The sequence below is a fragment of the Cebus imitator genome, unplaced genomic scaffold (genome assembly GCF_001604975.1).
Source record: "Cebus imitator isolate Cc_AM_T3 unplaced genomic scaffold, Cebus_imitator-1.0 Scaffold776, whole genome shotgun sequence".
Taxonomy (NCBI): Eukaryota; Metazoa; Chordata; class Mammalia; order Primates; family Cebidae; genus Cebus; species Cebus imitator.
Genome location: NW_016108091.1, coordinates 302,797 through 315,367, shown reverse-complemented (window position 1 = coordinate 315,367; position 12,571 = coordinate 302,797). Strand labels below are relative to the sequence as shown.

General features: G+C 39.5%; 1 protein-coding gene across 2 annotated transcripts in view; it reads left to right on the top strand.

Annotated features, from left to right (window-relative positions):
- Positions 1 to 12,571, top strand: part of ASH1L (ASH1 like histone lysine methyltransferase) — a 248,019-nt gene that overhangs the window by 36,292 nt on the left and 199,156 nt on the right. For both annotated transcript variants that reach the window (XM_017519812.2, XM_017519815.2), the window contains one exon: positions 11,899 to 12,417. In XM_017519812.2, coding sequence (XP_017375301.1) covers positions 11,998 to 12,417 — 420 coding nt within the window. In that variant the 5' untranslated portion in view covers positions 11,899 to 11,997. Of the gene's footprint in view, positions 1 to 11,898; positions 12,418 to 12,571 lie in introns of those variants that run through there.

Here is a 12,571-nt window from a genome sequence, read left to right as displayed (position 1 = left end):
GACCAGGATGGTCTTGATCTCTTGACCTCGTGATCCACCCGCCTCGGCCTCCCAAAGTGCAGGGATTACAGGCGTGAGCCACCGCGCCCGGCCTGTGCAAAAGTATTTAATGCTGTAGGTACAGTGTTAGTTTCCTTTGAATTTGGACCAGACCGTTCCACATTGTTCCAGAGATTTGAAATCATAAATCCCAAAATTGCGTGTGAGATGAATATTGAATTTGCCTTTTTGAGCAAAAAGATTCTAGTGGTCTTAGGTCTGTATTTTTCCTTGGAAATATATTTTAAGTTGAATATATTATAGTAGGAACCAGAATAGGCTGTATAACAACATGGCATCCTTGCCCCTGGATGGAAAACCTACATTGTTTAGATATTTTTCCAAAAGCTGAAAGAATGATATTCACAAAGAACATTGCTTTGAAAGTTCAAAAAACAGCATTCTGGCAGCTGCTGTAGGGACTGCTTTTCAAGCAGTTTACATTCAGCAGATAAAAAGCACTCTCTTGTGAAGTATCTTCAGAATTTGGGTTTATCTTGACTAGAAACACTTAAATTTGGTATGTGGGGTTTGCCAATCATGTTTTTCCAGTTTTACTGCCTAAATGGATACTCAAAATATGCATATAAACGTACTGTTCATTTTTCTCCTTGATCATATTAGGGAAATATAGTATTTCTTCTCATATACATTTTTAGGTAGGGGGAATCAATGTTTTCAATTTATTGGTACTCTTATTTATGTAATAATATATGTCACTTGGATTATGTTTTTTTCTTGTGTTCATTTTTAAAATGAGAATCATGCTTTTCTCATACCTTCCTCTGTAATGTTTTGAAAGGGAATTAAGTGCAGATAAAAAATGAATTCTTCGGAAAAATGCTGAAATTCTGAATTCATACATATAAATTTTGCAGTTATACATATTAAGACATGAAATTCTTTCATTACAAAAAACAAATGTTTGGGAAAATTTAAAATGTATGCATTTGTAATGAATATAAAAGCAATTTTCTTCTTTGCAAATTGTAAAATTTTGTGAGTTTATTGTTACATATAATTTTTGAAATGGGCTCTCTCCTTATTGCCCAGACTGGCGAGCAGTGGCTCAATTCTAGCTCACTCCAGTCTTGAACTCAGGCTCAAGTTATCCTCCATCTCAGCCTCCAGAGTAGCTAGGCATACAGGTGTGTCCCACCACACCCAGCTATTTTTAAAATATTGATTGAGACAGAGTCACTCTGTTGCCTAGGCTGGAGTGCCTCTGGAGTAGCTAGGACTACATGTGTGTATGTGCCACCACACAGGGCTTATTGTTTGATTGCCCAGGCTGGAACACAATGCTGTGATCATGGCTCACTGCAGCCTCAACCTTCTAGGCTTAGGTGATCCTCCCACCTCAGCCTCCTGGGTAGCTGGGATGATAGGCGCATACCACTATGCCCAGCTAATTTTTTGATTTTTTTTTTTTTTTTTTTTTTTTAAGACGGAGTCTTGCTCTGTCACTCAGGCTGGTTTGCAGTGGCATAATCTTGGCTCACTGCAGCTTTCACCTCTTGTGTTCAAATGATTCTCCTGCCTCAGCCTCCTGAGTAGCTGAGATTAAAGGAGCGTGCCACCAGGCCCTGCTAGTTTTTGTATTTTTTTTTAGTGGAGACAGAGTTTCACCATGTTGACCAGGCTGGTCTCAGACGCCTAACATCTGCCCACCTCGGCCTCCCAGAGGATGATTACAAGTGTGAGCCACTGTGCCTGGCCTAGAAAGGGCACAATTTGAAGACAGTAAAATATAACCCACATAAGTCAGGGAATTAATTCAACAACTATTTATTGAACACTTACTATATGCCAGCTACTGTTCTACATGCTGGGATATAGCAGTGAACCAAACTGACAAAAGTCTATTTTCTGGTAGAGTTCAAATTTCAATGGAAAGATATAGACAACAAATAAATATATTGTACACCAGGTAGTAAGAAGAATATGAGAATAAAATAAAGCAGGATACTAAGTGTGAGAAGAGGGTGGTGGTGGGATAGGTGTTTTTTTAGGGGATGCTGCTTGTATAAAATTACATTTAGGCAAAGATATGAAGGAAGTGAAAGAGCAAGATATGGACTTATCTGGGGGAAGGGTGTTCTATCAAGCAGAATGGTAAGTGCAAAGGTCCCAAGGTAAAGAGTATTTTTGTTGTATTTGAGACATGGGGAAGACTTTTGTATCTCCTTCTTGGAACTAAGTAAGGAGACTGGTAGGAGATGGAAGAGAGGTAGAGAAGACTTTAGGACAAATTAAATTGGATCTTTAGACCATCGTAAAAATTTTGGCTTTGAGGGAGCTAGGAAGCCTATGAGAAAGCGTTTTGAGTAGAGGAGTGACGTGATCTGACTCAGGCTTTGAAAAGATCACCCTGTTGCGGAATTGAGAAGACTGGAAGGGTTATGAGGGTTGAAGCAAGGAACCAGTTAGAAGCATGTTGCATTTTGCAAGCTGTGCATCGGACAAAGGTCTCATATCAGCATCTGTAAGGAACTTAAGCAAATTTATGAGAAAAGAAAACCCCATTAAAAAGTGGGTAAAGGACATGAACAGAAACTTCTCAAAAAAAGGCATACATGCAGCCAACAATCATGAAAAAAAGCTCAACATCACTGATAATTCAAGAAATACAAATCAAAACCACAATGAGATACCATCTCACGCCCGTCAGAATGGCTACTATTTAAAAGGAAAAAAATAACAGATGCTGGTGAGGTTGCAGAGAAAAAGGAGTGCTTATACACTGTTGATTGGGAGTGTGTAAATTAGTTCAGCCGTTGTGGAAGATATCGTGGTCATTCCTCAAAGACCTAAAAACAGAAATACCATTTGACTCAGCAATCCCATTACTGGGTATATACCCACAGGAATATAAATCATAGAGACACACGCCCGTATATGTTCATTGCAACACTATTCATGATAGCAAAGAATTCAGGTTAACCTACATGCCCCCACCAGTGATAGACTGGATAAAGAAAATGTAGTACATATACACCACGGAATATTATGGAGCCACAAAAAAAATGAGATCGTGTCCTTCGCAGGATCATGGATGGAGTGGACAACATTATCTTTGGCAAACTAATGCAGGAACAGAAAACCAAGTACTGCATGTTCTCGCTTATAAATGGGAGCTAAATGATGATAACACATGGACACAAAGAGGAAAACAGCACACACTGGGGCCTACTGGGGGGTGGAGAGTGGGAAGTGGGAGAGGATCAGGAAAGAAAACCAATGGGTACTAGGCTTAGTACCTGGGTGATGAAATAAGCCCCCATGACACAAGTTTACCTATATAACAAATCTGCACATGTACCCCTGAATTAGATATATATTAAAAAATCAATAAATAGATGGACTTTTTGAGTTAAGCAGATCACCCTCCGTAATGTTGGGGAGGAACTTTGTCCATTCAACTGAAGGCATTAATAGAACAAAAGATTGACCTCTTCTCAGTGAGAGGCAAGTCTGCCAGCAGATGGCCTTTAGGCTTGAATGAAAACATTGGTTTTTTTCTGGGTCTCCAGCCTGCCGCTGACCCACCCTGCAGATTTTGGGACTGGCCAGCTTCCATAATCATGTGAGCGATTCCTTTAAATAAATCTCTCTCTCTCTTTTTTTAAAGCCTATTGAAATAATCCATTCACATATTTATCATCACTTTGATCTGATAGCTGTCAAAGTAATGAGAACTAGTTAGATTCTGCATAAATTTTGAGGGTAAAGCTGACAAACTTTGCTGACCAAATCGACATGAGGGATTTAAGAGAAAAAGCAGTTAAGAATGGGTAGAGATTTTTGGCCTAAATATTTCTGATTGGAATGACCATATATTGAAATGAAACCTGTAGGGAGAATAGATTTGGGGCAGTGGGCAAAGATAAATTGATTTCAAACATGTTAAGTGCCTATTTACAGCTAGTGCTCGACTTACGACCACGATTGGTTCCGACAGACTGGTCGTAACACGATTTGGTCATAAGTTGAGTAGGCTATATGTGCAGTACTGTGAAATGATGTTATAAAAATCTTTAAGTCATATTTTATCATAATTTTCTTTCATTATTATATATCATAATTTTCTTTGTTCATTTTATGCCATTTGTATCATCTCTACACCATTTTGTTTCTTATTTTTATATTCGTCAGGTTTAAGTAAAACACTGTATTACCAGTACAACTGGTTTAATATTTGCAAAACATACAAAATTACAAAATACAGGTGCATACAAAAATACAAAATACAGGTATAAAAAATACCATAGGAAATATTTCCCAATTGCAAAACATATCAAAATATATAAACATGTACGAAACATTTTATTTGCCGCTGGTGCTTGGCTGCAGATCGTTGATGTCGTCATCTGAGGCAGCAGTTGGGGTTACCGGAGTTGGTTTTTTCATAAACATGGTGAGCTTTGTCTGAATTGTATGTTTCTTTTTTTCTTCATAAATTTCATGATACGGACAAAACACATGGTGCGCCATCCGTTCAATCCCTGCAAATCGTTCGATGTTTGGGTCCATTGCTTAAAAATGTATAAGAAGTTTATTGGAAGGGGTTTGATGAAAAATATCCGAGACACAAAACACAAATTGCTGTATCGAGTCTGGGATAACAGTTGAAATGGTGCACGCAGAGATGGTACTGCTGCCGGAAGCTGGTCCACACTGTCGTACGCCCAGCTGGGCAACGTTAGCACTGCCAGACGCAGAGCAGTCGTGGCTAGCGATTGTGGTCGTAAAGTCGAATGGTCGTAAGTTGCATAGGTCGTAAGTAGATCAATACCTGTATTACACATTTAGTCAGTGTGTCAACCATTTAGATATGTGAATCTGAAGTTCCAGAAAGAGGTGTCAGCTAGTTTCTTACTGAAGATAGAAATTTGTGAATCATCAATATTAGATGAGATTTAAAGCTGTAATACTGGATCTGGTCATTTAGGAACTGCATGTAAATAGAAAAAGGAAGAGGTCCAGGTATCCCGCGTCACTCTAGTATTTAAAGGTCATCGAGAAAGGAAAGAACCTGCAAAGGAGACTGAGGGTGACTAGCTAGTAAGGAAGAACAATCGAGAGGCATCCCAGAGCCGGGCATGGTGGCTTGTGCCTGTCATCCCAGCTACTCAGGAGTCTGAGGTCTGAAGATTGCATTGCTTGAGGCCAGGACTTCAAGACCAGCCTGGGCAACCTAGTGAGACCCTGTCTCTAAAACAGTGGAAAAAAAATTGGGTGTGGTGGCACATGCCTGTATTTCTAGCTACTTGGAATAGCTACTTGGGGTCTGAGGCAGGAGAATCACTTGAGCCCAGGATTTTGAGGCTGCAGTGAGCTATGATTGTGCCAGTGTGCTCTAGCCAGGGTGACAGAGACCTTGACTGAAAAAAAAAAAAAAAAGATATTCTATAGTCAAGTGAAGTAGTGAGGGAGCTGTTTAGCTGTGCCAAATTCTGTTGATAGGTCAAGTAAGATGAGAGGACTGAAACTGATCATTCTAATTAGCAATGTGGACGTTTTGATTTCCTTGATTATCAGTTTCTATGGAGGGGTGGCAGTGAAAGTATGATCAACATGTTCAAGAGAGAGAAAAAAAGAGAGGATTGGAGGTCAGGGAGAACAGACAATTCTAACAAGTTTATTGTGAAGAGGAACAGAGAAATGGGAAGATGGTGGACAAGAAGATTTTTTTTTTTTTCCCCTGAGATGGAATGTCATTCTGTCACCAAGGCTGGAGAGCAATGGCACAGTCTTGGCTCACTGCAACCTCTGCCTCCCTGGTTCAAGCAATTCTCCTGCCTCAGCCTCCCAAGTAGCTGGGATTATAGGCATGTACCACCACACCCGGGTAATTTTTTATATTTTTGGTAGAGACAAGGTTTCACCATGTTGACCAGGCTGGTCTCGAACTCCTGACCTCAAGTGATCACCCACTTTGGACTCCTAGAGTGTTGAGATTAGAGGTGTGAGCCACTGCACCCAGCCAAGAAGAATTTTCTTCCATGAGAGATATTGTAGTATGTTTTTGTTTTCAGGCATATTGGCATTATTCAGAGGAAATATGAGAAATGGATGACGTGAGAGAGAAAAGAGATAGTTGCCTAAATGAAGAGTTGAAAAGGAGAGATTGTTTATATATTGTGATAGGAAGGCAGGCAGAATCTATAGGAACAGGCACAGGTAGGAAGGTAGGTAGATATGTGGTGGGCACTTGTGGCAGTTTTCTTCTGTTTGTTATTGCTTCCTATCTGACTACTGCTGTGATCAGATAAGCAAAGTTAGGGAGAATGAAGAAAGAGGAGATGGGATGAAACCGTTTTCTAGGACGGTATTAAAGTGATTGGGTTAGGGAAGTATATTGGCAGCACCAAGGGTCCACTCAAAGTTGGTGGTTAGGAATATAAAGTGAGATGATTGAACATGATTGTTTTTCTTAGACCAGCTTTGATGGTACAGAGACAGAAGATGTATAAAATATGGTTTATGTCACTAGTGAAATTAGCATATTTTATTAAATTTATAGAAAACCACCTATATGAAATAAAATCAGTGTATTAAGGAAAAAACTTGTGAGTAGTTTTTTCATTGTAACGCAAGATAAAGTTATGTAAAACAGGAAGAAAAAGACATTTGCTACATGCCAATTATTGTATTAGAAGCTACAGGGACCTTAAAATTCACTCATTAATTTATTCAGCTATTTATTGGGTACTAAAATTTGTGCTGTTCATTGTTTCAGGTGCTGGGGATACAGTGGTGAGCAAGCCAGAAGAGGTTCCTACCCTCATGAAGCTTATATTTTAATTATACAGTTGGTCTTCCCTATCTGTGGTTCCGCACCCACGGATTCAACCAACTGCGGATGAAAAATATTAGAAAAAAATTAACAATACAATAAAAAATAATGCAAAATTTAAAAATACAGTGTAATAACTATTTATATATCATTTACATTATATTAGTTATTATAAGTAATCCAGAGATGATTTCAAGTATACGGGAGAATGTGTGTAGGCTGTATGCAAATACTACACCATTTTATATAAGCGACTTGAGCATCCTCAGATTTTGGTATCTGAGGGGGTGGGATGGGAGGTGGGGTTCTGGAACCAATCCCCTGCTGATACTGAGGAAGGACTTAATCTGTTGAGGGGTATAGCTGACAAATACAGAACAAGAAAAAAAGTTAATTGCCCTAATTGTGATCTTATATGGATCATAAATAATCAGGGATGGATAAGGTCAGTGCAAGCTTAAATATAGGTCTGAGAACTTAGGTCCAGAATCCATTATCCAAAACGTTTGATGCTGTAAAATATATATATATATATACTTTTAAATTCTCTGCATGTGTTACAAATGTTTTCCTTTTTTTTTTTTTTTTTTTTTTTTTTTTTTTTTTTTTTTTTTTTTTTTTTTTTTTTTTTTTTTTTTTTTTTTTTTTTTTTTTAGAAATGTGGATTTTGTGAACTGGCACTGTGGTTTTTGGGAGTAGTAGCATCCCTTAATCACATAATCAAGCCCATTAATACTTTTGCATTGTAATTTATCATTATTCACAGAAATTATGGTAATTAAGACTACAATGGGTCCATGTCAAGTTTTATCACCAGGTTTTGAAAAAACTTGGATTTCAGAGTTTTTTGGATTTCAGGATTGTGAGCCTATCACGGAGAAGATAGGATTTTTGTACTCTTTTATTTTTTTGAGCGAGTTTATTTTTTTTAATTTACTACTTTTTTTTTTGAGACGAGTTTCCCTCTGTCACCCAGGCTGGAGTGCAGTGGTGCGATCTCAGCTCACTGCAGCCTCCACCTCCCAGGTTCAAGTAAGTCTCCTGCCTCAGCCTCCCAAGTAGCTGAGACTACAGGCGCGAGCCACCATGCCCGGCTACAGAGTGAGACCCTGTCTCAAAAATTTTACTTTTTGTGAGTCTCGCTCTGTAACTAGACTGGTGTCCAGTGGCATGAACATGGTTCACTGCAGCCTCGATCTCGTAGGCTCAGGCCATCTCCTTGCCTCATTCCCTTGAGCAGCTGTGACTATAGGCGTGCACTACCACACTGGGCTGATGTTTTGATTTTTTGTAGAGACAGGGTCTTGCTATGTTTCCTAGACTGGTCTCAAACTCAGGCTCAAGTGATCCTCCCATCTTAGCCTTCCAAAGTGCTGGTAATACAGGTGTGAGCCACTGTGCCCAGCTAGGATTTGTACTTTTAAAATTATTTTTTATTTATTTTTATGAAACACTTGAGTTATTTTAATTACTTTTAATATACATTTTATTATTTATTTCCCCCCACTTTCCTAATTATATATATATATCTCAAAATATATATTTTGAGACAGAGTCTTGCTCTGTTGCCCATGCTAGAGTGTAGTGGTGCAATAATCATGGCTTAGTATAACCTCAACCTCCTGGGCTCAAGCCATCTTCCCATCTCAGCCTCCTGAGTAGCTGGGACTATAGGGATGCAACACCACACACATGGCTAATTTTTTAATTTTTGTAGAAATGAGGTCTCACTATGTTGCCCAGGCTGATTTTGAACTCCTGAGCTCAAGTGATCCTCCCACTTTAGTCTCCCAAAGTGCTGGGATTGTAGGATGAGCCACTGTGCGCAGCTTACTTTGTACATATAAAGAGAGAGTTTGTATGTTTATGTGACACATAAGCAGAAATGAACATGATTTGTTAGGGACAGTAAAGAAAACTGAATTGACTAAACCATAGTGGGTGTGTGTTGGGAAGTAAAGACAAGTTTCTTTTTTTTTTTTTTGAGACGGAGTCTTGCTCTGTTGCCAGGCTGGAGTGCAGTGGTGCAATCTCGGCTCACTGCAACCTCCGCCTCCTGGGTTCAAGCGATTCTTCTGCCTCAGCCTCCTGAGTAGCTGGGACTACAGGTGCGTGCCACCACATCCGGCTAATTTTTGTATTTTTTAGTAGAGACGGGGTTTCATCATGGCGAGAATGGTCTCGATCTCTTGACCTCGTGATCCGCCCGCCTTGGCCTCCCAAAGTGCTGGGATTACAGGCGTGAGCCACTAAAGACAAGTTTCAATACAGGAGAGCGAGATTATTAAAAATCCTCAAATGCCATTGTGAAATGTTAATATATGAAGTGGTAAACAACAAGAATCATCAGAGTGAAATGATTGGAAGATTAGTTTCCAGCTGTTTATATGATTCAATGGAGCGATAACAAGCTAAGGAGTTACCCATAGGCCAATATTTGTTGAGTACTTAAAACACTGCTGCTGCTCCTCTTATTGCTAAATTATTGGTACCTTTTTTTTTTTTTTTTTTTTTGCTCTGTCACCCAGGCTGGAGTGCAGTGTCATGATTTTGGCTCACTGCAACCTCCACCTCCCAAGTGATTGTCATCCCACAGCCTCCTGAGTAGCTGGGATTACAGGTGCCTGTCACCACACCCCTCTGATTTTAGTATTTTTAGTAGAGACAGGGTTTTGACACATTAACCAGACTGGTCTCGAACTCTTGACCTTAAGTGATTCATCTGCTTCTGCCTTGCAAAGTGCTGGGATTACAGGCATGAGCCACCACACCCTGCTGGCACCTCACTATATGCAAGTCATTGGGTGAGGTATTTTACTTACAATCCTTGTAGAAGTTATAAGGCAACTATTCCTCCCACCCCTGAGACAGGGTCTTGCTCTGTTGCCCAGGCTGGAGTGCAAGTGGCATGATCACAGCTCACTGCAGCCTCGACCTTCAAGGCTCAAGTGATATTCCCACCTCAGTCTCCTGAGTAGCTGGGACTACAGCTGTGTGCCGCCACACCCTGCTAATCTTTGTATTTTTTTGTGGAGACAGGGTTTTTCCATGTTGCCCAGTGGTCTGAAACTCTTGGGCTCACAGAGTCCACCTGTGTCAAAGAGTCCACTGTCTCAGCCCCTGAAAGTACTGGGATTATAGGTGTGAGCCACCGTGCCTGGCCAAGAATCTTATACCCTTGTTGGAATGAAAAGTCTCAGGGCACATAGTTCAAAATATTCTACTTCATAAAAACTTTCTAAGGGATAAGATGTCCTTTTTCCAGATGCTAGTCCTAGATCTTGAGTCAGACATATGCTTGACATGAAGACTGGTCTGTCAATCTTCAAGAATACTGACTTGTTTTATTTTGGTTTTATTAATATATTCACTAGTCTCTGGCAGGGCACAGTGGCTCACACCTGTAATCCAAGCACTTTGGGAGGCCAGGGCGGGTGGATCACCTGAGATCAGTAGTTGAGACCAGCCTGGCCAACATGGCAAAACGCTGTCTCTACTAAAAATACAAAAATTAGCAGGGAGTCTTGGTGTGCGCCTGTAATCCCAGCTACTCTGGAGGCTGAAGCAGGAGAATGTCTTGAACCCAGGAGATGGAGGTTGCAGTGAGCCAACATGGTACCACTGTACTCCAGCCTGGGAGACAAAGCGTGACTCCATTTCAAAACAAACAAAAATTTCACTAGTCTCCCTAATGGTTATATGGTAGTCTGGTTTCCTGAGGCTCTTTATATTCAAAATGGAGGTGTCTTGTGGAGATTCTCAGATGTATCACCTATTGTGAGATAATAAATTGGCACACTAGTTTTATTTTTTATTTTATTTTTTTAGAGATGGGGTCTCGCTATGTTGCCCAGGCTGGAGTGCAGTGGCTATTCACAAACGAGATCCCGCTACTGATCAGCACGGGAGTTTTGACCTGCTCCGTTTCCAGTCCGGGCCGGCTTACCCCTTCTTAGGCAATCTGGTGGTCCCCCGCTCCCAGGAGGTCACAATATTGACGCGGAACTTAGTGCAGACACCCGATCGGCATAGCGCACTACAGCCCAGAACTCCTGGGCTCAAGCGATCCTCCTACCTCAGCCTCCCAAGTAGCTGGGACTACAGGCACGTGCCACTGCTCCCGATGGCACACTAGTTTTAAAACATTTTTTGTGTGTTTGGAGAATTGACATGTGCCAACTAGTTGTCGTGAGGAAAACTTGTAAAAATAAATTTCTGATTTTTAAAGTTCTTATAACAAAAGTGATTAATCATTTGTATAATTATTAATGTTTGCCCTTCTCACTAGAGTATAAACCTCTTAAAATTTAGGACCTGTGTTCATTTTGTGGAATACTGTATTTTCAGGGTGTAGCACAATGCCTGGCACATGATAGGTGTTTGGAAATGTTTTTTGAATGGACAAGTGAATGAATTCAGAGTTGAATTGTATGCTGGCAACAGAGATAATTCCTGAATAAGTTTCTGAATAAGAGAATCCTAACCTCAAAAAGTCTGATAATCTCTTCTAAAAGGTTGGAACACTGAAACCAGACTAAGAGATAATTTAAAAACAATTTTTTTATGGGTACATATGAGATATATTGATGCAGGCATGCAATGTATAATAATCACATCATAGTCAATGGAGTATCAAAAAAACATGATTTTTTTACCTTCAATAAAACTGTAGGAAGTAAAAGTGTACTTCAATAGAAGTGTAGAGAATATAATCTTTTAAAACTGAGGAGTTCGAAAATATATGAAGTTATTTTTATTTTAGGCAATGTTTGTTTGACCGTAAATTGCAGAAGCTTCTTGGTGATTCTTGGTGATTTGCACCATACCGCTGTAGCTTGTCTATATCTGTAGAATGATAAACTTATTCTGAATTTTAAATTTTTTTATATAAGTAAATGGATTTAAATCTATTTTGAATTAACATTTTTATTTAACTGTGATTTTCTTTTTTTTGGGGGGGGTAGTTGACCTCCTTTTTGTCTTCCCCTATACCCGAATTACTGATGTTCATCAATAATTTCCTCTTTTCTGATAAATTTTTGTTATGGTCTGTTCTGCAGAGAAAGATGCTGGTTTCAAGTTTTGGAGATCCCAGTTTTTTATGGAACAGAGTTCTGTAAAATTTTCATAAGATTCCTTGGCAATAACATACGCTTGTGATGGACCCTAGAAATACTGCTATGTTAGGATTGGGTTCTGATTCCGAAGGTTTTTCAAGAAAGAGTCCTTCTGCCATCAGTACTGGCACACTGGTCAGTAAGAGAGAAGTAGAGCTAGAAAAAAACACAAAGGAGGAAGAGGACCTTCGTAAACGGAATCGAGAAAGAAACATCGAAGCTGGCAAAGATGATGGTTTGACTGATGCACAGCAACAGTTTTCAGTAAAAGAAACAAACTTTTCAGAGGGAAATTTGAAATTGAAAATTGGCCTCCAGGCCAAGAGAACTAAAAAACCTCCAAAGAACCTGGAGAACTATGTATGTCGACCTGCCATAAAAACAACTATCAAGCACCCAAGGAAAGCACTTAAAAGTGGAAAGATGACGGATGAAAAGAATGAACACTGTCCTTCAAAACGAGTAAGTAGAATTCCTAACAATATGTGCTTATTGACAATATTTTCATTTCCATGTTAATTTTTATCTATCCTACTTACATATCCCAGTAGTTTGATTTTAATCTCTCTGTGTTATTTCCAGATTCTTTGTTTTGTCAGTCTTTTTTTTTTTTTTT